The 27,731-nt window shown below is 46.4% G+C and overlaps 1 protein-coding gene across 5 annotated transcripts; it reads left to right on the forward strand.

The window, feature by feature from the left end:
• LOC118782751 (period circadian protein homolog 2-like) lies at nt 1–27,703 on the forward strand. Of its 5 annotated transcripts, none has more exons than XM_036536291.1 (24): nt 1–153; nt 10,100–10,561; nt 13,232–13,330; nt 13,654–13,808; nt 13,954–14,075; nt 14,614–14,815; nt 15,289–15,340; nt 16,036–16,178; nt 17,037–17,115; nt 17,293–17,399; nt 17,565–17,718; nt 17,923–18,031; nt 18,403–18,540; nt 18,859–18,964; nt 19,379–19,538; nt 20,229–20,356; nt 20,856–21,041; nt 21,306–21,551; nt 21,890–22,794; nt 23,096–23,275; nt 24,022–24,184; nt 24,940–25,138; nt 26,648–26,798; nt 27,239–27,703. In XM_036536291.1, the coding sequence occupies exons 2-24, from the start codon at nt 10,206–10,208 to the stop codon at nt 27,401–27,403; spliced, it is 4,305 nt and encodes a 1,434-aa protein (XP_036392184.1). In that variant the 5' UTR covers nt 1–153; nt 10,100–10,205; the 3' UTR covers nt 27,404–27,703. The 5 variants fall into 5 exon arrangements, with proteins under 5 accessions (XP_036392184.1, XP_036392185.1, XP_036392186.1 ...); XM_036536292.1 differs by having other exon boundaries at nt 21,893–22,794; XM_036536293.1 differs by having other exon boundaries at nt 19,382–19,538.
• The last annotated feature ends 28 nt before the right edge of the window (nt 27,704–27,731 follow it).

The following is a 27,731-nucleotide window of genomic DNA, read 5'->3' on the forward strand; positions in this document are numbered from 1 at the left end:
TTAGTAGTGCCTAGTGCAGTGTGTCAGTCAGACTCTCGTTTCGTGCGGATTTTAGTTAGCAGTCTATCGTAATCGATTCTTTACAACGACAAGAAAATTAAGGAATTATCTCGAGCTCCTGCAAAATATCCAAGGCGCCTTGTGATTGCACAGGTTTGTTTTTAATTATTATTATTATTATTATTTGTAGCTAAGATGGAAAAATAGTGTTGTATAACTCATACAGGCGTACGCATGTGCGGGTTTCCCCCTATGGTTAAGTGTAACAATTCCTAGCTTGTTGATTACCTAGTTATCTAGTACTGTAATTTGAATAGTGTGAGGTTCGCTGACATTGCTTTGTATTTAAAGGTGCTGCAATATCTACAGTTTCCAAGCTACACAGCTAAGCAAGTTAGCAGTAGGGTTTCGTTATGGGAACAAGGAATTGTGTGCTAGCTCCCTTTACATAACTCAGTTGTTGAGCGGGGTCAGCAGTTATGTGCCTGCGAATAGTTTTGGGCTGTGGGCTTACAACCTAGCTACATTTATTATTCTGACTTTCTGGCTTTTGAATATTCGTAGGTAGTTAAATTAGCATTGCTACTGTAACCTAGATTGTGCACATCTTTAAAAAGGAAGTTTTTTTTTAACAGGTAGATAGCTATGTGTTTTCTTGACTGATACCGTTCTTGGTATATACCAGGTGGCTAGCTGGGCAGTAGTGAGAGTAAGTTCATTTCACGTTGCCGGGTGGAGGAAAACGCAAGTGTTGCTCTATTATGCGTGTGTGAGGCTCTTGTTGCTGCAGAATGTGTGCACCTGTGCAACTCACTAGAATACGGATCTCACGGGTTTGCCCAAATGTATTTTGAACAACTAGATTGGTTTGTTGTTGTAGAAGGATGCTGTATGACACGCTAGCTAACCATCTGTATTATGCTCTCATATCCTGTGCTATAGAACTAGCTAGATATAAGTTAGCTGTAATACTTCTCTGTTTCTTAACACTGCAGAATCCATTAAACACATTTAAATCGTCTTCATAATACCGTGTAATTCAGTTTCCATTTCGCTTTTAGCATCTTTTTTCCTCCTTGCTTTTTACGTTTCTCTTGTTTTCATCTTTGTTTTGAACATTTTGCCTACCTGTTTTAATGATGTTCCGTATGCCCCACTTGTACTTTTTTATGGAAATGACTAGCCCTGTTTTAAAAGCTATTTACAAATAGTTTATTTTATTTATTATATTTCTAAATCCCATATTTTTTACACACTGGTTTTAAGATATACTTTCTACCACACCCCCTACATTATTCGTGCACTAGCAGCCATTGAGTATTGCTAAAGTTATTTTCAGTGGTCTTAAACTTCATTTGGAGGTGCTTTTATCAGATGCCAGGTGAATCTATAAATAATCCAACCTTTAATACCATGTAAGTGGGCAGACAAAGTGATCTTTGTGGTGGAAATCCCTTGAACCTGCTCCCACCACTGCCAACTTCCCATTCTGTGTCAGCTGGACCAGAAAGTCTGGCTTGAGGAAAGTAGGGCTTCTTGATGGCTGTTTGACAGATGCAGTGTGTTGTCTGCTGTGATTATTGCTGTCATGCTGTGTTGCTGAATAGGAATATGAGCACCCAGAGGTCTCTCGCATAGCATTCTGAATGATGGGGAATGATTTTCTTCTGTCACCATATTTAAAAAGGTGGGGAGCCATGGAAGTGGGTGACTCACTCCAAAGAACCCAAACAGGTTGACTCATGCACTGGTTATTGAATTGGCAGAGATTTTGCCCACTGGACGCAGACTTGCATATAACAAATAGTGTCCTCTGTGGTGCAGAAGCACCACTGAGGCTCTCACAAGAACCATTGGTGTGAATTTAGCGTCACCGTGCAAATCGGTGGTCTTTCAGGCTTGTGGATGTGTGTGATGGGCGCTTGCCTGCCTGCAGCTGGTTGAGTGGATCTTGGCCAATAGAACCCACGCTAGCCTGGCTCAATGAAGCCGACTGTGTTCTTGTGCTGTGCACTTCCTGCTGCTCTCGTGAATAATGAGACAGCCCACACTGAAACCAGGATCTTAGCCGAGGGACTTCACCTGTGCATGACACACGCCTTAGCCAACTGAGCCGCTGGAGAGCCCTCATCCTTACAGTGTTGATGCCTCACAAAGTCTTGTACTTTGAAGGGATGTTAAAAACCCACAAAACTGTCAGACATTTAAAGGATGGTTTTGTGTTTTGATTGATTGATAATTAGTTAATTGATTTGTTTAAAGTGAAAATATGTAGGCCTTTATGTTAGTACTTGGTTCTATGCTTAATATTACTGCTAGAGCAACATATGGATGACAAGTCTGTGGTAGGCTGTGTCTTAGAGCACATAACAGGTCCAACTGATTACTTATTAGCAAAGGTAAGCAATGTAGCTAGCTAGCTTCTCCCCCAACTGATGAATAACAATATCCAAGCCTGAAATTGAATACAGACATCAACTTGGGGAAAAAAAATGTAATGAGGATCAAGTGATAAAGTAAAGCAGTAGCTTAAACAGCCTGTGAATTGCTTCATTTGACAGTGTAATGCATCATAGATTTATATTACCATATAACAGAGGCGCATTCACAATGACATGACTGTTTTGTTGTGGTTATTTTCTCCTTGTCACCCTGACTGTGTAATTACTAATTGAGCATTGGGCTCACAGCACTGTGGTAGCTTCCCACTCTCCTCCGGCTGTTTCACATGAAGCATTTCTCTGGAGGAAAACTTGGCACAGACAGTGTTGTCAATCAGGTAGCCTGCTGTTTGTAATACATAATAACAAGTTTGAAGTCCGTTTTTCAAGAAAAACTGTTTTCCTTTTTGATGGAGTATTTTGTGTTCTCAACATGTGTATGTAGAAGTATACATCAATAGGTTTGTTAATACGCTTTCTTATATGTATATACATAGTGCTTACACTGGCACAGTGTAAGCACACATTATATATATTGTATATTATAGATATACTGCACAGTCACATATTTGATTGTGTGTACTTCCTGCTTGGCATATGCTATTTGCAACACAGATCTATTTTCTGTCTGTAGGGGCAGCACTCATTTATCTGAGTCATTCAAATGGCTTCGAGACCTTCTATTGGATAAAAGTGCCCACGCATAGTTGTTCCATTACAGTCCAGTATATTCATGATTCATATCAATAAACATGACTAATATTGAAAATCCGTCATTGCCGTAGGATTTTGAAGTTAATGGTTTGAGCTGTTCATGAGCGCAATACAGAGGTTCACTTCCAATGTGGTGGGTGGGGTGTATGATACAGCTACCTTGTACCTCACTATGCAAGAGTAAACACAAAGACCCACTGACACATCAGCTCTCCGATTCTTTCAGACAACTCCTTATGTTTATGTGGTGTTGCAATTCCTAGCTTATGTTGTTTGGTAACAGATGCAGATGGTCAGGTTAACGCTATATATTATAAAGACTAATGGATCAGCACAGTGCCTGCTTGAAGGCATTGTTTGTGGATAAGCGGAATCTCACTCAAGGATTCTGTTTATGGTATTATTTATTTCATGGATAAGGGGGAGCGCTCTCTCCTCAGTGCACAAAGCACAGAATCTGAATGGAAAACCAACATTTTAAACAGGCCTAGAAGTTGTCTTCCATATTTTCCATCTGCACTAATTCCTGGTTCAATCTTCACACATTCCAGAGAATTCTGAGCCGGTGGAGTTCCGCCAGCATTCCGCTGTATTGGACTGGAGTTGGTTCTGCCAATACGTGGTAAAGTCACCACATTCAGGAATGCGGAGTCAAATAGATGATCCCAGATAAACAACTTCAGTTTATTGTGTGGCCTGAAGTGAACCGGTAGTCAGAACCAGATGTGCTGACTCCCTCAGAACTAAGTGGAGCACATAGCAGGCATAGCTTCCAGCATGTCAGAGGATTTAGCCTCCCAAGGGTGGGGGGAGAAAACTGATGAGGGAGGAGGGTCAGAACCTCCTGTTGCTCTTCATTTGTGTTGCGCTGTGTTTGTTGATGTGCTTTCGATGGCTTCGGAGTGACTCATGCCCTCTCAGCCCCTCCTTCCTTTCTCTTGCCGCACTGTAGAGGGGTCCGGCCCCCTCCCGTCGGCGGATCAGATCGCTACAAGTCCGTCTGCACATTTGTAGGCAGAGGTTGAAAATGTTCCTCTGTACGTATGCCAAAGAACAGTGAAAATGGACGTCGCATCATATCGATTGTCATTGGGCCGATGAATGATCAATACCTGTCTGTACCCAGGCTGACTTCATTTAAAACTCTTCTTTAAAACCTGGACAAGTATTTTGGAAAAGCTGCATGCAGGGCTCCCTAGCTGCCAAATATTGAAAACGTGTGGGTGTTTTTCTGTTTGAGGCCTGTGTTTTGCTGCACTTCGTACGCACAAACAAGTGTTATTATGAGCAAGCATCTTTTGTGTGCAACAGTGAAAAAAGAGCCTATTGTTTCGGGTGCTACGTTGTTTTCTGAATATACACCTCAGATTTTGGATTAATTTGTGCTGTCATCCTTTTTAACTATTTGCTTACACATCCTGAAATTATGCAATTCCTTATATAATGGCAACCGGCAGTGCAGTATTGTGTATACAGTTACATAAATGTAACAACAAGATACCAACTCTACAGGGTTATGGAATAGAGGAGGTTATTCAGGGTGAGCTGGCATTCCTGATGGAGTCTTTATTTTTCAGATCCAGTTTCAAGTGTACGGGTTATTTAAGCTCAGGTGGTGTTTTTTGTGTTACTGTCACGTCTCATACTTTAGAGGAGATTTGTTTGCGGACGGATTCTTATTGATGATGTGCTTCTCTGGTGGCTTTGCAACATGGTGCCCTGGTTGAAAATGGAGTTGATGCTGATTCTAAATGTGTCAAAAGCAAAGCAAAAGTCTGCTTCAAAATATCTTCAAAATATATCGAAATAGTTGTAATATGATGGTCTTGTGGAAAAACGATTAGGATGTTGTGGAAACGATTGAAGAATTTGAAAGGCAAGTGTTGGACGCTTGTTCTGGACTGTGCTAGTGTTCAGAATTGGATTTCAATGATAAAGTGATAAAGTGTGGTATGTGCTGTGTGGAAACCTCAATATTTTCGTGCTGAGAAGGTTTTCTGGCAGGATTGCCCATAATGAAAGAGATAAATATAGCCAGCCACTTTGTCCCACATCTTTACCCACACATTTCCCAATATTTTAGCAAACTTTAACATGAGAATTGCTAATTCAAATTTGAAAATCATTACGCCTTAAGTTTTTCAAGAGAACAATAACCACAACTCCAGAACCAGATCGCTCTCTTTGACTTTGGCAGTTCAAAGACCACAGAGCCAGAGTAGCCTATTATTTAGATGAAGAATACATAGAGAAATCTTACCTGAGTCCATAGCTTGGAGGCTCTTGTCAGTTTTTCAGAGTGCCCCTCTGGTTAGATACATGTACGACAAGGAAATTAAACTTGTGCAGTAATAATAATATTAAGACAGTTTAAAATAATGATGTAATTGCATGGTCTAGGGGCAGTGTTGACAATTTTCAAACCAGTTTGAAGAAAAAACTTTTAGGTCACTTGTCTAGTGTTTAAAACTTTAATTAGCCTGGTCCTTGTCTGGTCCCTGATGACTGTAAAATGTAGGAAACAATTTTAGGATCAGTGGACTAAAAAGCACCATTAGTTTGTTTGTTTGTTTTGGTGCCAAGGAAACGACCACATCAGGTTCTCTGTTTTAGGTCACTGATACATACCATATCAACTGACACATCTGTGGTAACGGAAATGACGCTAAGGTTAAGTTTGTTTTGATTGTTTTGGTCTCCTGAGTGTGAACTGAAATATCACCAACTGTCTTAGTCTCCATCATTTCAAGGTTCAGCTGTGCCGCATTTGCAAAAACAGAAGACTTCCTAGTATTTCGCATTAATGATTGGAAAATAATAACTGATGATGATGTTACTCAGTGAGGTGAGCTAAAAGTAATTTAGCAGCTCACTTTAATGGCCAAAGTAACATTAGAATGTCTGCTGATATGGATTGTGTCAGTTTGGTCCATCTTGTCAGCTTTGAACTTCCGCTGTATGACCTCCAATCTTCTCAAATCCACTGTGTTGTAGAGAAATGTACTCTACTCCCATATCTGGCTGTTTGATTTTATTTAAACATTGCACATTTCAGAATGTGCATCAGCAATTCACAATGGCACCAGTTTTAAAGGAAAAGAGTTTGAGAAGAAAAGATGGCTACATGGTCTCACATTTCTGAATGCATCAAAATAGGAGATAGGAGATCTGGCCTGTGCGTCCCAGGGGGCGAGGGCTCAGCAGCCAGGAAGAGGAAAGCAGACAGGGTCTGGCTGTGCAAAATGTGGCTGTGGCTGTGGGTGGCTCTGGAGCACCCGATGAGGCTAAAGACATTAGAGCTCCCAGGAGGCACCTGTGTCCCTCGCCGCCGCAGGGAACGCCGGTTCCCCGCATTTTTCCTCAGATGCGCGCTCTGTCACTTGGACACACAGTCCCATTTCACATGTGGCCAGCGGACGCGACAGCGAGGGCTGTTGATCGAGGTGAGCACTTCAGAGGGGCACTCTGTTCTATTTCAGGCGCTTCGCAGCGATGCGGGAGCCCATAGGACACGGGTGACCACGCTCTGGGAGGGGGGGGGGGTTGGAGCCGCTTTGGTCCTGTGTTGCCATGAGATGAGAGAGGAAGGAGAGAGAAGGTGGGAGATGAAGAGATGGAACAAAAGCGGGTGAAGGAGGGGTAGAGAGAGTGCAGGAGAGGGAGATGTGGACAGGGGGCAGGAAACAGACGGATTAAAAAGTGACAAGAGCGTGAATGCATTTAGGAAGCAGGAGATGGAAGAGCAGAGTGAGCGAGAGAGCGGACCAGCAAAAGAATGCTGGCAGCATGGCTTCACACTGTGTTTGAAGTCAGCATGGTTGCCGTTTGGTTAGTTGACTAGTTGGTTGAGGTAAATAGTGCAAGTGGCCTCTCTGTTTATCCAGTTAGGTCTGTGCTTGAGCTGAATCATATGGGCTCAGATGTTAGATGTTCGCTTGCCTTGCACCCCCAAGGTGTTGACCCTCCCCCAGACCCTATGGCCCAACCTCCTCGTAAGGTAGCAGTTGTGAGGGTGCAATTCAGGCTTGCAGTTCTACATCCAGGATTTGTTAGCTGTAACGCTTCAAACATACAATTAAGAACTGTGTTTCTACAGTGATTATGATGCACATTAGTTACATGCATGCATATTAGGATGAGCATAAAGATAGGAGATTTTTGAGGAGTTTTTGTAAGGCCCGACATGCTGTTGAAAATCGTAAAGACTTAATATTTAACATCTAAGGTTGCTGTTCTGGTTTTATGTCTACAATCCATTTAACAACAATCCTTGTATTTTTGGTGGTTTTATGTTCTGCATATGAACTTTTTAGTGCTATGCAAATACCATCTGTGGAATTTAAGCAAACATATGAATGAGTCTTCATTTAATGCAATCAATGAATTGTGAAATAATACATTCATGTGTGTTATATCAATTGATTATTATATAGCTAATATGGTGCTGTAACTGAATTGCTGGTTTTGCAGCTTACATAATTTGTTGAGTAACTGTGTAGAATGAATCAAACTGATATATTTTCTGAAGTGTTAAGACTTAGTTAAAACTAGTTAACCTGACCTGACCCCTGTCTTGGGACACCTGTGATCAGTTTGTTAATGATGATCAGCTATCACAGTGTAAACAAGGAGATATGAAATATAAGCAAAATTCTTCTAGCCAAATGTAACATAAAACAATAACGAGCAAATCACCTCATTTTACTGCAAGGACGCATTTCATAGGATTACACCTTGTGAAATTCTTCTATAAATGTAGTATCTGAATGAATGGCTGATTTCAGCATGCTTGAAAGGTCTGACGGAAATGGCCTTGGCAGTGTCAGGGCCCTGAATTCCAGAGGATGCACTCTTAACTGCCCTTTGTGATATGAATTCAGCATCAGTGCGCTGTGCAGTCAAAGGGAATGCGCACACAACAGGCCCATCGTCTGGGCGCTACAGTAAGTCCTTTTTAAAGCCCGCCAATGACTGGTTTTCTTGGAGCGGATAACTAAGTGAAGTGACGTTGTATTGTCTGGCAAAACTGGTTCTGCACGAAACGGCCTGCTTTAGGCTGTGTATTTAATGTTTAGAGGTGGTAAAAGGAGGCGGAAACTGAGGACTCAGTGGTGACTTGCAACTACCTCATTCGGACCCTCTGAGGAAGCATTCGGCGGGTGTCCCCTTTTCTTTTTCCTGTCACTGTTTTGATTGTCCTTTCCTTTTCTGTCTGCCTCTCCTTTTATAGACTACCAACATTCTGTTAAATTCTTCTTCTTAAAATCATCTTCCAAAAGAAGGTGTTACTAGCAAAATTGGTCAAATAGTAAGCATTTATTCATTATTTATATGTATTGTAATATGCCTTATTTGTATCTATGTAATATGTAAATTTGTTTAAGGATTACATTATGACTTGCCCTCAGGAACTCATGTTTGAAGCTGATTGCAGAAGTAGACACTGATATACTCGAGAGTGAATTACAAAGGAGAGTGGCTATGGCTTCCTGAACGTGTGATGTCAAATATACGAAAACATGATCTATGGTTAGTGTCTCTTTACTCGACGCAGCCACAAAACATTGAGTGGGTCTGCATTGCAAGCACACAAACCGAAGGATGACCGCACAAAGGCCTAAATGCACGTAGCTCCCGCAGGTCCAAAGTGCAGTCAGCCCCGCTCCGCTGTGAGCCGGCCTGGGTGTTTCCCTGGCTGCAAAATCTGGGTTACACAGCTCTCACTCTTATCGCTCCACCACAGAGTGGGCCCGCTGCCAGCCACGCGGGTTACCCTGCTCCTCTTTCCCTCCCTGCTCCCTGAGGAGGCTGCCTGCTCCACAGTACAGAGGTCCAGGCTGTAGCAGTGTGCAGTGCAGTTCTGGGAATGGTTGGCACCACTGAGGTGTATATGTGTACTGGATGCAGCAGGGGCCTGTCTAATCAGTGTCCCCCCTCGGTTTGGAGAGCCCTTTTGTGTAAGTCTGGACCTGCACGGCACTTTTTCTCACACCTCTGTTGTTCTTGGGTTTTTTGTTTTGGTCCCTCTTAAGTGGCCTGAGGAAGGTGAAACTCGGCAGTTTTGAAGTCCATTTGTAGATTTGTTAATCTGACCATCCTTGCAAACATAAGAAGGCAGTCAAGGCACTAATCCACACAGTGCATTAGCACATATTACTGCCCTGAATCTGAAATCGTGGTGTATTACAGAGCCCTTGGCCCAGCTGTCTTTAAACAGCAGTGTGTTGAAGGCACTCAGAGGGCTTATTTCTTTTTTTAGGCGTAGTTAAAGGTTACTGAGTGTGCGCGTGAAGTGATGAATAACATGATAATAGCCTCTCACAATTACTGATGCAGCAGAGCTTGTCTTCTCTGAAGGTGTTTGTGACCACCTCCTCTCTTCACAATATGTGGGAAGAAAATGCTGGAAAACACTTGTTTTCAAGCCAGCAGCCTGACCTTTGCATTGCAGAAGGTGTGCATTTTAAAGCTTTGAGTGTGCTTTTAAATGATTTTTTTTCTATGACCAACCTTTGAAGGCTAGTCTGGCTAGGCTTTGCTTTCAGCGTACACTTTGGCTTCTGCAGCACTAGGAGAACTGTGAGGGGCTTTGATGTAGTCCTCTTTGGGGACATACTGCTAGGTTTGTGGAAGGGTACGCAGCTTAGAGGTGTGTGATTGAAGGATTTAACCTTTAAGGTGTCTTTTTGTTCTTTTTTGTTTGTTGTGATACCAATAATAGCAGATTTTTTAAAAAACAAATCTCCACCATTGTGATTTCAATGTAGCTCATATTGGTCTGATTACTTTTGACACTTCTCTTTTGGATCAGTTCCTTCAGTGTGAAGTCCAGCTCTGAGATGTTTGATATGTGAAATCCACTGAACTGCCCCTAGGCATAAATTCATTGATGCCGTTTGGTAGCACTCTCCTCTCCGCTTACGTATCTTGTGTTTTCCACACAGGCGAACAGGGACACCAGCAGCATCGTTCCGGTACATCGATTCCCACGGCGGCACTATGTGGAAGATCGGGTGATTCCTCTCTGCCTTGTCGTCCTCCCGCCAATTGATGTCTGAAGACTCGGACTCCAAGGGCTACCAGTACTCTGCCCTGGAGGGTCGGGATGCGTTCGGAGCGGAAGCAGCGGCCCGCGGGCCCATGGCCCAGCTGCGCCACATGGGCGGCTTCGGCGAGGGCAGCGACAGCAGCCAGGAGCCGCCCGCCTCGCCCCACGGCGACCGGAAGCGGGCGCGCGCGCTGCACGAGGATGTGGAGATGAACGGCAGCGGCTCCAGCGGCAGCGGGACCGAGTCCCACGGCAACGAGTCCCATGGCAACGACTCCAACGGCAACGAGTCGCTCGCCAGCTCCAACGGCAACGGCAAGGACTCGGCGCTGCTGGAGTCGTCGGGGAGCAACAAGAGGTCAGTCTCCTCCGAGGCCTGCAGTCTGGGTCCCACAGTCTGGCAAAAGTGCCAGCTGGAGGGCAGCTATAGTGCTTTCGGCCAGCTCACAGTTAGTGTTTGTTATTGTGTCGTCAGTTATTTCTTTATTTATTTTGAACCACCTGTCTGATTACAGTAGCTCTCCTACCACATATGTCAGACTGTTACATAACAACCTGACTCACTGGCCCAGCAGTGTGAAGTTCCAATCCATTAGATGATTAGAGTTTTTATACAGAGAAAACATCTTGCTGTCCATAAACATAGCTTTGTCCCTGTAATTCTGTAGTTACTGCTAGCTGTTTTGCTGCTGTAGCCGAGTATTAGCTACCCACATTGGTTGCAGGGAAGTCATGCTCACTATTCTGATTTTTTATCATTGTCTTAGATAGTTAGCTGGCTAACTCGCTAACTGCTATTGCGTAGTTGTCTCCTTTGAACTGCTAGCCTAATTAGTCAGTTGTTTAGGTTACTGACTCAGATGACTGGTCATCCACTTGTTAACTTTATTGGGTGTGTCTGTGCTGGGGAGGCAGCCTACCAGCCTCATTGTACAAAGGCTTGGTCTTACAAGGACAAAGGAGTGTATGGGAGTCTGTCCAGGGAGGCCACTGAGGAGGCCCAGTCATATCGCTATCAGCATGTTGCAATTGTAAAGTCTGTGCACCTAACCCCAACCATTTTATGTGGACATTTTACTTCAGGGTATTTCTTGGCTTTGTGTTGAATGGTCTTACGGCTGTGTGTGTATAATTTTGTACTTGCTTGTTGGGCCGGATACGCACTTGTGGCCTCGGCACTGTGTTTGGCGCTGGTGCTTGCGTGTGGATGGCGGTGTACTTGTTTGTGTAAATTTTTGTGTGGTTTTCTTTGGATGTACTTTGTGCTTCACTTTGGGAGTTGCTCTACAATATGTCAAAAATATAACTGTGACATTACATGAACTCACATCTTGTATGTTGTTCTGGATCTGCTGGAGGTCAAAAATGTAAATGGGAATTTAAATGTTTTCACATCTTGAACATGACAAAATATAAATGTAAGTAATGTAAGTCTACTATAGTGAAGATATCTAACTACCTACAACATCTTTGCTAGCTGAACATGTGCTGGCTAGCTAGCTATTCTAAGTCATGAGTTCTATGACTGTGTTAGCTACTGAATTGTGAATTTTGCTACCAACATGTGAAGCTCAGTTAAAATATACTCCATCACATTTAACAGGTAACAGGCAAAAGTTATTCCTTGAAGACCACGTCATACCCGAGTACTCTCTCGCTCCCTTGCTCCTTCATGGAATTTTTTGCCGGACACTGTTCGCTGGTGTGAGCAGCGGCGGTTCCCATGCCAGTGGCAGCAGTGTTTTTGCACGCTCGGAACATCTGGGTGGAGAGAAAGTGCAGGCCCTTCCTGTGGCTCCCCGGAGCACCACTGACCTCACACTTGGCTCACCCGGCTTCAGGGTGGAATGCCAGTGTGAGGGGCGAGGCTGTTCCACCCTTCCCACCCCCCACACCGGCTGCAGAGCCGAGAGCTGTGATGCTTACGTCACGCCAGAGGCCACAGGTTCTGCAGTAACTGTCCTTGGTGCTCCGCGAACCTGGAATGTAAATTGGCTTCATCAGAAAGCGCCTCCCGAAGTGTGGCAAACCGCACACAAACACCATCTGTCTTCCTGCCCGGGTGTAGGTGTAGGTCAGGGCAGGCTAGACTCGTTTCACAAGGAAGTGATGTAGGAAACTGACTGGAAGGGCAGCGTTGGCACGTTGTATGGGACCGCAGGGCACGGCTACTTCATTCAGGGCTAATGCCGCTCTCAGTGCTCTCTCATCAGTCCTGTTAGGTTTTTTTTTTTTGCAAGACACCTTCTCAGTTAGCCTCTCACATGGCTGCCTGAGTGACATTGACTGCTATTTGTAATTAGGCTTTTATCTTGCTATTGCTGGCTCGCGTGGGGCTATTTGTGAACGCACTCCCTAAAATAAGCTCCTTTCTGGACCATATATATCCTCTGGCCGTTGCAAATAAGGGACTTGCTGTTTCAAGCGCAGCTGCTTATGGCCTCCCAGAGCGTTAGGGGGCTGAGCAGAGAGGCTGAAGCATTGTCCTAGACTTGCTCAAGTTTATTATGCCACAGTGGACTTACAGAGTATTACCCTGGGCTCAGTAGTTCACTGCTTCTTCTTAGAAGGTCTGTAGAAAGTGGTTTCAGAGCTTGGAAGCTGTCAGAATAAAAGCGCCTCAGCAGCTACTGATTGAGAGTGGATTTGTGTTATGCAATCAATAACAAAACACTTGAAGAGCACAGAAGGCTACCCTAATTTAATATTATTATTTTTTTCTCGGTGCTCCTCGGGACCGGTCCTCTTTCACACCAGAGGAAGTGCATCTGTCTTTGTGTTCGAACAAAACCGAAATGATTCATCACAAACATGAAGACTGTCCTCCTTACTGACATTTTACCCATTGTGCAAACATCCATTTCATGAGTAACAGGATGTCAGCAGAAGGGTTCTAGAAAAACACAAAATCCAGTGTTTCTTCTCTCCCTCATATTTCTGCAGCTTGTTGAGTAGGTATGTTCTTCCGCAATTGCACTTCACCTGTCCTCTGACTGTGTTATTGTGTCCCTCACCCTCCTCCCAACAGCTCCAACTCCCACAGTCCCTCTCCTCCCAGCAGCTCCAATGCCTTCAGCCTTCTGAGTGCCAGCTCCGAACAGGATAACCCCTCCACCAGTGGCTGCAGGTCAGTCAGGTTTCACCCCTACCCTTGTCCTTGGTCAGCCATTGGCTATCAGGGGATAACACGATCTGAAGTGTTTCTATCATTTTACATGCAACCTGGCTGGTGCTACGATTTTACACAGTATATCTTAGCTGAAGCTGCATTTAACATATCAAAGCCCCTGAGTTTCCAGCCTTTGTTGGTAGTGGTCAGCGAAGAGTGGCTGGCAGCAGTTGCAGTGATGCGGCCGGTACAGCACAGTGCTGCAGTTTGCACAGAGTCCTGCCGCTGTGTGGCTGCGGCCTGACGCGCCTCCCCCGTGTGCGTCTCCCCCCCCCTTGCAGCAGCGAACAGTCGGCCAAGGCCAAGACTCAGAAGGAGCTGATCAAGACCCTGAAGGACCTGAAGCTGCACCTGCCCTCCGAAAAGAGGAACAAGGGCAAGTCCAGCACCCTGAACACCCTGAAGTACGCGCTGCGCTGTGTCAAGCAGGTCAAAGGTGAGACCGGGTGCAGGCCTGAGGCAGCTCTCTGTTCTGTGTACACACTGCTGTCTGGCTAACTGGTCATGATATTGGACTGTGATGGAGGTTTTTCCCCTATACAGAACTCAGCGTGTGTGTGTGTGTGTGTTGTGTGTTCCAGCCAATGAAGAGTACTACCAGATGCTGATGATCAATGACAGCCAGCCGCCGGGGCTAGACGTGTCTTCTTACACCATTGGGGAGATAGACGGGATCACCTCCGAGTACACCCTCAAAAACACAGTGAGTGGAGTCCAGCCTTCTCAGATGTTCTGTAGAATCGTACCTAAAAAGGGGACTGTCCACTGCCCTGATCAGACACATTGCACTCAGTACTGATGACTTTAATAAGGGATGAAAATCTGTACCACCTTACGTGGATATCAACACTTTTTACAGTGATGGTGGGGGTAACTCAACCACCACCGGTGTCTGTGTCCCATCTGAGTGATGGCACTCTGTGGCTCACCGCACATCAGCTGAGGTGATCAGTGAGAGCTTTTTTATGGGCTGTATTGGGAATCGTACCCTTTTTATCATCCAGGTCTTTGAAGATGAAGGTACAGAGTGGGAGAGTGGTCATGTTCTTTTAAGTGAAGAGCATACAGAGGAAATTCTTGCTCTTAAAGGGATGCCTCTTCACTCCACTGCACAGCCCACAGCTTAAACTCACTCTGTCCTCTCTGTAGAAACCTCTATTGCCTGTTCTGGTACGAAACAATTCTCATTTCAGGAGGTGATTGATTGAAGAGTTGCTTTTTCTTTGTCGCCCACTCTCCAGGACATCTTTGCGGTGGCCGTGTCCCTGATCACGGGAAAGATTGTGTACATCTCGGACCAGGCAGCCTCCATACTCAACTGCAAACGGGACGTGTTCAAGAACGCCAAATTCGCGGAGTTCCTGTCCCCGCAGGACGTCAGTGTCTTCTACAGCTTCACCACGCCCTATCGCCTGCCGTCCTGGAGCATGTGCACAGGGGCAGGTATGGCCCTCTGCTGTCGCCTGGCTCACATTAGTCTGTAAAAATAGAGCTAATCACTTTCCCACAGCCAAGCCTATTACTGCAGTATTACTAACTATGTGTACTAGGGTCTGGGACTAGAATGACTATAATGCATTTACTAAATTTCTTCAGCACATCTCCTGTTGTTTAAGTGGCTACTTTGTCAGATGCACACAATGTAATTTTCTCAGCCTAAAGCTTTGGCTAAGCAAATGAGATCCAGAATAGACTAAATGAGAAAAAAAGAACAGGCTGGACTGTTTTTAAGCAGAGCAGGAATTTTCCCATCAAGTGCACAGAAAAAAAAAAGATTATGTTTATGATTGGTTATATGACTTTCAGATAGAGTATGACAAGAATGCATTGGCAGAACAAATATTAATTTCATTGATTATTTCCAGACCCATGTTATTTTGCATTGATTTTATTTGCCATTTTTCTGTCCCAAATAGAGTCCTCTCCATCTGATTGCATGCAAGAGAAATCCTTCTTCTGCCGAATCAGGTGAGAAATTCTCAATCTTCTCTAGGCTACAGGCAACACTTAGTGATTGTATGCATCACTTCCTCCCAGATTCAGTCTCTCTTGCAAATGATCTTATTTGGAATGCTCAGGAAGCTGTCGATGGTCACTCTTCGGAACGAAGACTGTAGGGTGCTCAGCTCAGGACTCAGATTGCCCCTTAGTGGACAGTTGAACTATTACAGCTTGAGTTTTTCAAAAAAGCTCTTGGGTTTATGGAAACATTGGCTGCAGCTTTGAATCATCTGAAAGAGTATTAGTAAAATGAAAATAAATACTTTATTAACAGTTTATATGGGGTAATTTTTGGCTAGTATCTGTACCTCTTGGAATGGTTGTTGTGGGCAATGCAGTAAAATGATTTGGAAAAATTCTTGAAAATCAGAACTTCCATTGACAATAAATAACTTCCTGAGATACTGAGAATGTCTTCCACCTTGAAAAAATTAAGTGACTAGAAAAATCAAAGCCTGTTGGCATAAAAATGAGTGCATAAAAGGCTGAAGTAAAGCTCAAGGCTCAAATTTTGGACGATGGTCAGCTGTGCATGGAATGGACAGGGCCACCCGGGCAGCTTGTGAGATGAAGCCAGTCAGGAGGAAAGACGCTGTTGTATTCCTGGCGTCTGCGGGTCTGTCGTTGCTCCTCTCACGCCGGCTTCCTTCCCGTCTCTGCAGCGGGGGCCGGGAGCGTGAGGGCGACCTGCAGTACTACCCCTTCCGCATGACGCCCTACCTGATGAAGGTGCAGGACACGGAGCTCGCAGAGGAGCAGTTCTGCTGCCTCCTGCTGGCAGAGAGGGTGCACTCCGGGTACGAAGGTACGGACTCGAGGGAATCGAAGGGGAAACACACACACATGCAAATGAATGCACTTGACATGTAAATGGCAAGACACACAGGGGTTTACCACAGTTCCACTCTGGTACACTTCCAGTAGCAGCATTACCTAGTTTTGGGAAGGGCATCTTGCATGTTCAGATGCTTGACAATAATTCAGAAGGTGTTGTGCCTGATTGAGGCAGCATTTAGCATCATAATTACATATGTTTTAGCATTTTATAAGTTACGAACAAATTATTGCTAGATTTATACTTCTCAAGCATACAAAAGTGTACTCCTTCATACAGAAGCTTGTAAGTTTATAGGCGTAATCATGAGTTTAACACACTTCAGATTTCAATGGTTGTTTTAAAACAATAATCTTTCATCCAGGTATTACCTAATAAACATCTATGCTGATTAATCTCACACATCTGAATACATGAAATTAATAAAAATGATTGGGCCTAGTTTAGATAATTGTAATGTAGAAATTAGAATTGTTGGAATAGGCATAGGAATTGTATAAAGTGAAGAGAAGGAGAGTGGCACCCACCTCTAACTCAGAAATACTAGGTATACATCCTGTTTCTGATGTGTATTAACATTAACGTTGTATTAGCATTAACATTGACAGTAGTTATATTTAACTGAAGTGCATTACAGAGTTAGCAAGCTAAGCAGGTTTAGTGTGGGTTAATAAAGTTTTTAAAGTTCTTTTCACAGGTGTTTTGGTGTATTTCAAGCCAAGTGCAGTGGATAATATTGTAGTTCATGAAGAGAGGAGGGAGTGGTTAGGTTCTTATATTGTAAACATGGTGTGTCATCAGTGGGTTTTTTTTCCGTTTCCTGTGAAGCTCCCAGAATCCCCACAGACAAACGGATCTTCACCACAACACACACGCCCAACTGCGTCTTCCAGGACGTGGACGAGAGGTGAGCTCTGCACATCCCTCCTCTCCTGAGCCTTATCAGCTAAGCACACAAATACAGGCGTGTCCCAGAATATGTGTCTTAATGAAGGACTCCCTCAGCTCTGGTTGCTTAACCTAATTAAGGTTTTTCTCAGTACGCGTTATAAGCCCTTATGAGCTGTCTCTCTCTCTCTCTCAGGGCTGTTCCTCTGCTGGGCTACCTGCCCCAGGATCTGATCGGTACCCCGGTACTGCTGCACCTGCATCCGAGCGACCGCCCGCTAATGCTGGCCGTTCACAGGAAGAGTGAGTCACGCCTTCAAATTTGTCCTCTCATAGTCAAGACGGAGCGCTGCAGAAATGGGAGCGGGCCCTGCTTTCCATACATAGGGCCTCCATCTGTCAGCCTTATCTGCTGAGTGACCGTTTCTCTCTCGTGTCCCGTTTGTCTCCCCTCTCCCCCCCTGACAGTCCTGCAGTATATGGGTCAGCCGTTCGATCACTCCTCCATCCGCTTCTGCGCCCGGAACGGCGAGTACGTCACCATCGACACCAGCTGGTCCAGCTTCGTCAACCCCTGGAGCCGCAAGGTGTCCTTCGTCATCGGCAGGCACAAAGTCCGCATGTGAGTGAGGCCACTTTCTTTCTGTCTCTGTCTCCCTGTTTTTATCCTCTGCTCTCTTTTTCTCTCTGTTTTTCCCAGTGTATCTCTGATGCATGCTGGTTATTCATTCCTCTACTTCTGACTGACTTGCTGTCTTACAGTAAAAAAATGAATAAGCTGTTAGTAAGGAATGGCGTTATGCATCTATGTGTTGTTTGTGCTCAGGGGTCCTGTGAATGAAGACGTGTTTGCGGCCCCCGCCTTCACAGAGGGAAAGATCATGGACTCGGACATCCTAGAGATCACAGAGCAGATCCACAAGCTGCTGCTGCAGGTAGGTGCTCTGATTCATGTGCGCAGGTGCGCATGCACATACATACACAAAATCAGTTGTGTTTTGTCTAAAATCACAATACATCCAGTCAGTGCAAAAAATCAAATTTGTGTGGAAAAGGATTATATCCAGGGTTATTTTTTGGTTGTCTGTTTTTAGTCTGGTTTGTAGGCCTTGCTTATGGTGTGGTGATCAAAGTCAAATCCTGCAGTCATTTCAGAGGCCTGAATAGATTCCACAGATCTGCCTTGGTGCAGGTGTTGCCAGTACCATGGCATGTCTTCTTTCTGATTGGTTTACGCAAGGATACAGGTTAGCTTTAAGCCTGAATAGTGTGTGGAAGCGCTAATGTGCCTTGTGTCTCCTCTCAGCCGGTCCATAGCATCGGGTCCAGTGGTTATGGCAGCCTGGGGAGCAATGGTTCCCACGAGCAGCTCATGAGCGTCGCCTCATCCAGCGAAAGCAACGGCAACAGCAATGCCAACGAGGACGCGTGCAAAGTCAAGCCGGTGGGTTCCACAACCTGGGCACTTCAGTCTGTAGACTCCCTTTAGTGGAGTCATAATGTACCTAAATCTCTCGGTCACTCCATCCTAGAGACCACCTTCAGTGGAATTTTAATGTTCCTAACTGCTGTATATAGCTTTGCGTATATGGTAACTAAATACATTTCCTATAGAAATATGTGAAACATGAATTATTGAAGATCTGTGTTGTAGTCATTTAGTTGTGTGTTGTGTCAGTTTCTTTTATGGTCTGGCAAAAATCGTGTATCGATTATTTCATTCTTCCATTCATTCATGTGCATTCGCTTGGTTTCCCTACAGCGAACGTTCCAGGAGATCTGTAAGGATGTCCACATGCTGAAAAACCAGGAGCAGCAGGTCTTCATGGCGTCTGCAGCCAAACCAGAGCCCAAGAAGATCTCCGATAGTAAGTACAGGTTGCTCTCGCAGCTTCCTGGGAATGCATAACTGAGATTGATTCACAGAAAAAGAAATAATGTAATAATGCAGACAAGCGATTTGTATGTGTATTTCCACAATAATGCAATACACTTATGTCGTTAAATGATAATGCTTTTAGAATGAAGCTCCTTCGTAACAAATTTATCATGTTTTAATGAATATATGACACTTGTCTTTTAAAAGTCCAGAAATCATGGGAAGTAATTCAAAATGGTGCAAGTACATCTTTGCGTGTGTGCGTGTGTGTGCGTGTGTGTGCGTGTGCGTGTGTGTGCGTGTGTGTGTGCGTGTGTATGTGTGTATGTGTGTGTGCCTGCGTGCGTGCGTGCGTGCGTGCGTGTGTATGTGTTGCCCGGGGCTGATGAGGTGCTCTCTCCAGCAGAGTTCCAGCAGAAGAGCCCTGTGGTGCGGCCCAAAGACTCTGCAGTCCTTTTCAGCGGGAGGGAGAGCGTGGGCAACCTGGAGGACAGGGGTGCTGCACAGGAGCAGCAGATGGCCTACTCCTACCAGCAGATCAGCTGCCTCGACAGCGTCATCAGGTCAGGCCGCCATAGCAAAATGACATTTAATTTGTTAGTAGTGTCTAAAGAGGAGCTTCAAAAGGATAGTGACTTCATAACACAAACTAAACAATCTCGCATGGAAATTAGACAATAAACAAGAAGCTCTCCGTCTTCATTGTAGAAGATGATACACCCTGTGCATCCACTCTGTCAGTATATACTGTTATTATTTTTATTTTTTAATACATTTTGTATTGACGTTATTATTTTATTTTCTGGCTGCTGACTACATGGTATGCCCTCCACTGTGAAATATCAGAACTGAGCGGAGAGGAGGTTTGCTGGGTGTTTTAAGAGCCCCGTGTTTCTTTGGGTGTGCGTTTCTGACGCATGCAGTCACATTCACGGTACTGCTTGCAGTGCTGAAGGAGCTCTTGAGGCAGCGATGGAGTGGTGCACGGCGTGCCCGCAGCGCGTCACGTGAACACTGCTGCTCCTCTTCAGCTCCGTCCTTTCTCCTCCCTGCATGAAGAGTCTCTTTCAGGTGGCGGCGGGCTTGTTTTCCACCTGTTTACTCCAGGAGATGGCACCTTTTAGGCCTCTCTTCTGCTGTTTTTGTGGTTGCTTCTAGCTGCAGTAATGGGGTCTCAAATAATGTTACCACGTGTGATACGCACGTGTGTTAACGTTAACGTTAACGTTAATGGCCCTAATGTTTCCGTACAGGTACCTTGAGAGCTGTAATATTCCCATCACGGTGAAGAGGAAGTGCCAGTCCTCATCCAACACCACCTCCTCCAACTCTGATGAGGACAAGCAGAAAGGAGCTGACAGCAGCATGCAGGAAGCTCCAGGTATTTACTCCTCTCTCACTTAGCCTAAGGAGACTTAATGTAAGACATATAAATAACGGCCTCATTTATAATGATGTATTTCTTGGAGTGAAGTAATAATCATTACAAGACATAACATTACCACAGAATGTATATTCACAGCTTTGTGTGTGCTGTTGATGAAGTTGGTTCCAGGGTATATCTGTGTTGGGATATGTGAGTGAGTGGGTGAATGTAAATAACGTCTGCTAAAAGTCTGGACTTTGGCAGTCTTGATGTCTGCAAACCACCAAGGTAAAAAGTCTGAAAGATGCCCAGGATTTATTTTGAAGTCAGACCCTTGTAGTAATATAGTGTAGTCTCTCACATAAAGATGTATAGATTAGTCCACATTGCTCAGCCCATAATGCATTGCTGCCATTGGAAAGAGCAGCTGTCTGAGACTTGTCACTGAGTGTTCCGCCCTCATGTCGCCACACCCGCGGTCCTGTGACATCACCGCTCTACCTCTCCTTTTCAGAGGCCCTCGCCAATCTGCCGTCTATGAAGGCGCCCAAGAAGCCGCCTGGAGCCGCTGTGGTGGGCGCTTCCCTGGCTCCTCTGGCCCTGCCCAGTAAGGCGGAGAGTGTGGTGTCCATCACCAGCCAGTGCAGTTACAGCAGCACCATTGTCCACGTTGGAGACAAGAAACCCCAGCCAGAATCCGGTACATACTCTTTCATACGCTGGGCTTCTGTTATATCTCTTTTATAGCTACTTTGATTCTGTGAATGTATTGTATAGGATTACTTGACTTAACTGTAGTAATAATATAACTGACAGAAATCTGGCCTGTATTTCTATTGTTGGATATTGTTGTATCGATTTGTAAACCATATCTAAATGTGTAATTTGGCCTAAATGTACCCGAAAGCCATATTCTTAGGTAGGAAGCTTCTCCTCTTGCCCTGGGTTTTGTGTCCTGTTACAGAGATCATTGAGGATGTGGCTGAGAGCCCGGCTCCCTCTGCGCCAGCCCCGAGCATAGTGTCGCCCCCCAGCCAGGAGAAGGAGCCCTATAAGAAGCTGGGCCTCACCAAGCAGGTGCTGGCCGCGCACACGCAGAAGGAGGAGCAGGCCTTCCTGAGCCGCTGCCGAGAGCAGCTGGACGGCCGCACCTTCCGGGCAGACTGCTCCCTGTACCTGGAGCGACACCGCAGCCTGCCCAACCCTCAGGGTACCGTCTCTGTCTGACGCTCCACCGATAGCACTTACCACACACAAACCCGTACTCTACACGTATGCGCTCCACACATAGCATGCACAAGCATTGCCACGCACCGCGTGTACACAGACACACAACCACACACTTCACACATCACACACACAGCGCACGTAGTGCATAGATGTACTGAAGACACAGCACATGAGCAAAAACTCCACACACACACACACACACACACACACACACACACACACACACATGCATGACCCTCGTGTACGCTCTGTAGTTCTCCTTGGCTGTGTGAAGTTGCGGTGTAAAGTGCTGACCAAGCTCCTCCCTGTTGACTGCAGCAGCTCTTGGCTCTCGAGGACCGAAGCCCAGCGGTAGTGGGGCAGAGCCCACGGCCAAGAAGGGCGGGCGCAACAAGAAGACGAAGAAGTCCCGCATGAAGAAGCACGAGTCCTCAGACAGCACAGCCTCCCACAGGACACAGCCTCAGCGCCCGCCCCTGCAGAGCCTCAACCAGACGTCCTGGTCCCCCTCGGACACCTCCCAGTCCACCTTCCCCATCCCCTACCCGGCCGTCATGCCGGCGTACCCGCTGCCAGTGTACCCGGGCTCCGGGGAGGTGCCCCCCAGGGCCGACCCCTCGCTGTCTGGCTTCGGGGAGAACCAGGGCAGCCAGGATCCCCGTTGCCCCATACAGGCCGTGCCCTACTCGGCCCCGCTGGTCACGCCTATGGTGGCCTTCGTACTGCCCAACTACATGTTCCCCCAGATGGGGGCCGCGCCACGGCAGCCCTTTTACCCAGAGCAGCCGGCTTTCCCGCCGCAGGGTGCCTTTCAGGGACAGGCGTCCTTCCCCGCTCAAGCCTCTTTCCCCAGCCAGCCCGCCTTCCCGTTTCAGACACAGTTTGTAGCCCAGCCCCCTTTCCCCTCCCAGGCACCGTTCCCTGCCCAGCCCTTCAACTACAGCGTGCCCAGCGAGCCCCCGAAAGCCTCCGGGCCTGAGCCGCGGGAGGGCCTGTCGCGCTCCTCCACTCCCCTCTCCGGCGCCCGGGACCAGGCCTCGCCCCCTCTCTTTGAGTCCCGCTGCAGCTCGCCCCTGCAGCTCAATCTTTTGCAGCTGGAGGAGACGACCAGGTCTGTGGAGAGGCAAGACAGCTCGGCGCCCCCTGCTGGAGCCCAGGGGAGCAGCCCGGGGGAAAAAGGAAGCGCAAGCAGTGCCGCCAAACCAGACAAGGAGCTGCAGCAGGTAGGCCCCACCCCTCAGCTGAGACCACGCCCCGCACGCATTCACAAATCTCTGTGACCCAGCCCTGCCACTAGAGGGCAGCAGCCTCTACAGGCACTTTCTGCAGGCAGGTGCTTGGCCTCCACCAATCATTACCTACGTTGAGCCAGTTCAGCCTGCTTCCCCAGCTCTGAGAGTTTCATGCAAAATTATGCCACACTGTTCACCAACCTGATTGACATCTGACAAACTGACAAACCATTGTTGAAGTACAATAGCATCAAAAAGCTAATGTTAATCAATGTGTCCTTACACCTTTTAGCGGTCACTCGGTCTTCCTGCGCTAGTAAGCGCGTGTGGAGCGTCCGCCTGTGGCCTCAGTGCTCGAGGGTCCTTTAATTCCAAGGACACACACAGGGGTGTGGGTTTATCAAGGTTAAAGTCGGAGGACAGTCTGGCTTGGAATAAAGGGTGCTCTAGACTCGATTGTTGCATCGATGAGGTAGGCCAACATTGCAACACCCTGGCCCCAATAGAGCACTAAGATGGCACTCTTTTTTTTTTGTTTGTTTAAAACGGTTGTGCAAACTTTTTATTGGTACTGTTTTTTGTTGTTTGTATTTATAGATTGTATTTGTTGTATTTATTAACATTCATTTCTAAAATGAATCAGCACGGAGATCAATGAAACTGCAGTAACCATGTCTGATTTTGTGCTATAACAAAGAAAATTTCCATTTTTTTTTCTCAGTATGTTTCTTCTGTCTATATAATAAAAAATAATTTAAAGAAACCTTTATCTGACTTTAGAACAACCAATTATGTGATTGCCTTTGTCTCCAATATTCACTTCTCAGCAGTACATGAGCTGCAATAATGTCATTCTTCTCCATTGCTTTTTGATAATGCACATGACCCAGTTAAGTCTTTCTGTTTTGCTAGCATGTAGTCAAATTCATTTATGAGTCTGGGACTGTGATTTTTCATATTATTTGATCCATTTGTAGCCTAAGGAGCTTCATTCCAGACCGTGCATTTGCATCAACTGGTCTTAGGTTTTCCACAGTCCTGAACAGAGTTTTGATCAGACTGGCATACTGAGCAAGAGCCTACTAGAGTATGGCCATTGCTGTGAGAGGTTATCCAATCATGGCTCCATGCTTAATTGGAAGGAAAGGGTGTAGTAAGACATACACAGAGGAGAGGAGAAAGGAGAGTGGAGTGACCTCTCGGCGACCTGTCTTACAGGTGGGCTCCCCAGGTGAGGGTCAGCACAGCGACGCCCACTCGTCCTCCATTGACCTGCTGGACATCCTGCTGCAGGAGGACTCCCGCTCTGGCACTGGTTCCGCCACGTCCGGCTCGCTGGGGTCCGGGTCCCACGGCTGCAGCACCTCGGCCAGCGGCGTAGGTCAGTGCACCGCCACAGCACTGAGTTACTGTGTGTTACACTGCAGTCTACTCACACTGCCACAGCACTGAGTTACTGCGGTTTTTAACATATCACCCACTATATTACTTTTATTAATTAACTCTGCAGTCTTTATATTGGCATGTAACTCCACACAATGTTGTTCCACTGTAGTTTATGTTATTGTAGTTGACCACTAACCCAGTATCATACCGATGTATGTACTGCCTCAGTCACTCTAGTTACTGTGTTTGCATCATCTGTGATAGCTTTGCTCACCACATGGCCAGCTTTGCTGTTGTGAGTTTTTTGCTTTTCTTCACCATGCCTTTACTGTTCACTCGCCCACTCTCCCAGAGTGACCTTACCCCCTGCACCCAGAACACACCTGGAGCCTGTTCCTGCTGCCCCGTAGGCTGTTTTACACTCCTGTCTGTGCCCTAAATGCCCGACACACACTACACAGAGCATAGTATTTTGCTCACAGCTCCCACGTATACCACGTAGTCCACTTTTGCTATTCGATTGGGGTGGCAGTGTAGCAAAGTGGTAAGGTGCAGGGCTCATATGCAAAAGGTTGCTGGTTCAATTCCCCGCTGTGGCACTGTGTATATAAGACACTCTGGATAACAACACCTGCTAAATGACAGTAAAGTAAAGTAATGTAATGTAATGATTGACTCAAAGGAGATGTTACACACCCCCAGATCTACCTACACACTAACCCCTAACCTTTCCTCCTCCTTCCTGCCCAGGGAGCAGCCAAACCAGCAACACCAGCAAGTACTTCGGCAGCATCGACTCGTCGGAGAACGACCACAAGGCCAAGGCGCGGGCGGAGGCCGAGGTGGAGGAGAGCGAGCACTTCATCAAGTACGTGCTGCAGGAGCCCATCTGGCTGCTCATGGCCAACGCCGACGAGTCCGTCATGATGACCTACCAGATCCCCTCGCGGTGAGTGGCGGGCTGGCGACCTGCTAGTTCTACTGCTGCCGCTGCTGCCTCTGTCTCATGCCGGGCTTACTCAGTACCACGCGGCGCCGATGTCACCCCAGCGTGACCGTGTCATAGGTCAGACAGTGCACAAGAGCACCACCAGCCTCTGCTTTTGAGAGCTGCGGGCTGTGCTCCGACCTCTTGACGAAAGTCAGGTGTGTGGACTAGCTAGAGTGTTGTGTCTCCAGCGCTGAAGCGAGAAGCACTTTGAGTTGACTCCCAGTGGCCATTAAAAGCTAGGGAGAAATGGTAAGCTATCAAACGAAGGAGAACACGAAAGTGGCTGAGCCTCGCAGCATATGGACCTCTTCAATTACAGTCTAAAGAATCAAATAGCACTGTAACCGATTGTCCACCTGTATGTGTGACATACATACACATGTTTTAGTTTTACACCTGTGGAAAAAAAAATAAATAGTAAGAGAAATTTGTTCTGGTGAAAAAGTAACAAAATATATAGAAAATAAAATATAGAAATATATTTCTATATCTATACATAGAGATGGCATTCTAATCTGCCTCTCATGATCGCTGACTTGGCGAGGTCTGCAGCTGCAGTGGTGCAATGTGAGAGCCTAAACTGCACAGAGTATCTTCCACCCCGATCGAAAGAGCGCTGGTTCAGTCGCTTAGTCTGGTGATGGTGAAAGTGATACTGTGTGAACTCAGCATTGTTGATCCGCCCGCACAAGCGCTCTGCCCCCTTCTTGCCTCCAGCACAGTCACTGGCGTGATTTCCGCCACCGGGTAGCTCCTGCGTGTGCTGATGTGTCCAACCAAAAAGCACGCGGAGGGCGCTGTGGGCTGTTCTATTTGAAAACTTTCCAATTATCACTTAATTATCACTTTTCAGAAAATTACAAGCATTTAAAAATTAATCTGAAGGAAAATGTTAAGTTGAGCGCGAGTTCAGTAAATGGATCCTGCAAGGCAAATTTAATGTCATTAAACATTTGGCGGGTCAAACACTTTCTGTTGGTGTGATTTGATGAGAAAATAAAGCAAAGTGATTTTTAATGTACCTTATTTTGTACCAGTGCAGTAAGGGAGTTTTTCCACAAGGTGGCACTACAGTAAAGGCAGCCAGTGAAATTCTGAGCCCCCAGCGCTGGCACTCTGCATGGTTTTAAGATAATACATGGTGTAAGACATACAACTGGTTTAAAGTTCCATCCTTATCATTTTGACCACTACCTTTCGGCAGAGCAGAGGTTACATAATCACCCGTATGTGTCTGCCTCCCTGCTTGTCTGTCCCCAAACTGAAAAAGCTCTGAGACCAGGAAAGAAATTGGTTAGCTTTGAGACCAAGAAAGAAATGGGTTAGGCTTGGTTTTCAGACTGCCATGACAACTGTGAAGTGACGATCTAGAATCATTCATCCCTGCGCAAGAGCGGTTATGTGAGAGGGTATGTGAGAATGTGTGTGCCAGAGCTGTTTTCTTATGGGTGTTGGCTCCGTCTGCAGTGATGTGCAGAAGGTCCTGAAGGAGGACCGGGAGAGGCTGCGGCAGATGCAGAAGAGCCAGCCGCGCTTCACAGAGGAGCAGATGAAGGAGCTGGCGGAGGTGCACCCCTGGATGAGGAGAGGAGGCCTGCCCAAAGTCATCGACACCAAGGTGAGGTCTCCCAAGCCCAGAGATGCCTGCATGCAGAGTGTGGATTGAAGCAATGGTCAGGGATTCTCTACTCAGGTGGGAGGTAGCTGTAGTATCCCAGCCAGACCTGTGTAAAACAGTGAGAATTGTTTTAATGTAGTTGCATGAGCATGAAACAATGAATCGCCAGGGTTCTAAGGGTAAAACTTCAGTTTGGGAATCATGCTTGTCTCTGTGTAGTTTTGAGACCTCTGTTTTTAAAAAAATCTTGAAGTGCTTTATTCATTGACAGTTTCAACTAGGTTGCACAGCAAAAGGCCACACAGAATTTAGTTTCTGTTTTACTGTCCACACAACACCCTGCAGTTCAGCTATACAGACTGTGTCCACTGTATATGAATATTTCACAGTTGTGTGGTACTGAACAGTGATGCAGATAATAAAGGTGTGTGTCCGCGCAGGAGTGCTTGTGCTGTAAGGGCGGCTCTTCGTCCCTGATCGAAGAGGAACTGCCGGACATGGATCTGAGAGCCCTGGGGGACACGAGCGAGGAGCCCACTTTCCCGAAAGGTGGCGAGGAACCCCTGCAGGCAGACGCTCGTCCCGGCCCAGACCCCGTCCCCTAGTACCCTCCACCTCCTGCAGGGGGGAGGGAAGGACCTCCGGCAGCCGCTCGGGGCCATTTGCCCCTCGTAGACGCCTGGCCCAGTCCTGCACCGGGACCACCGCTCAGCCCTGGAGGGCCCGTCTGCAGCAGACGCCATGTGCAGCTGTGACGCATTCTGAGGACGTACCCGCTCCTGCGTCCTTCTTCTGACCCTAACGCAGCCCGCCAGCCGGTCTTCACAGGATGCCTGCTTAGATGTTAAGGTCCTCCTGGGTTGCTATATTTTTTTACATTTGCTGTCAGATATATTTAAAAAAAAAACGGGAAAATTTGGTTATCTGATTACT

The sequence above is a fragment of the Megalops cyprinoides genome, chromosome 9 (assembly GCF_013368585.1).
Source record: "Megalops cyprinoides isolate fMegCyp1 chromosome 9, fMegCyp1.pri, whole genome shotgun sequence".
Classification (NCBI taxonomy): Eukaryota; Metazoa; Chordata; class Actinopteri; order Elopiformes; family Megalopidae; genus Megalops; species Megalops cyprinoides.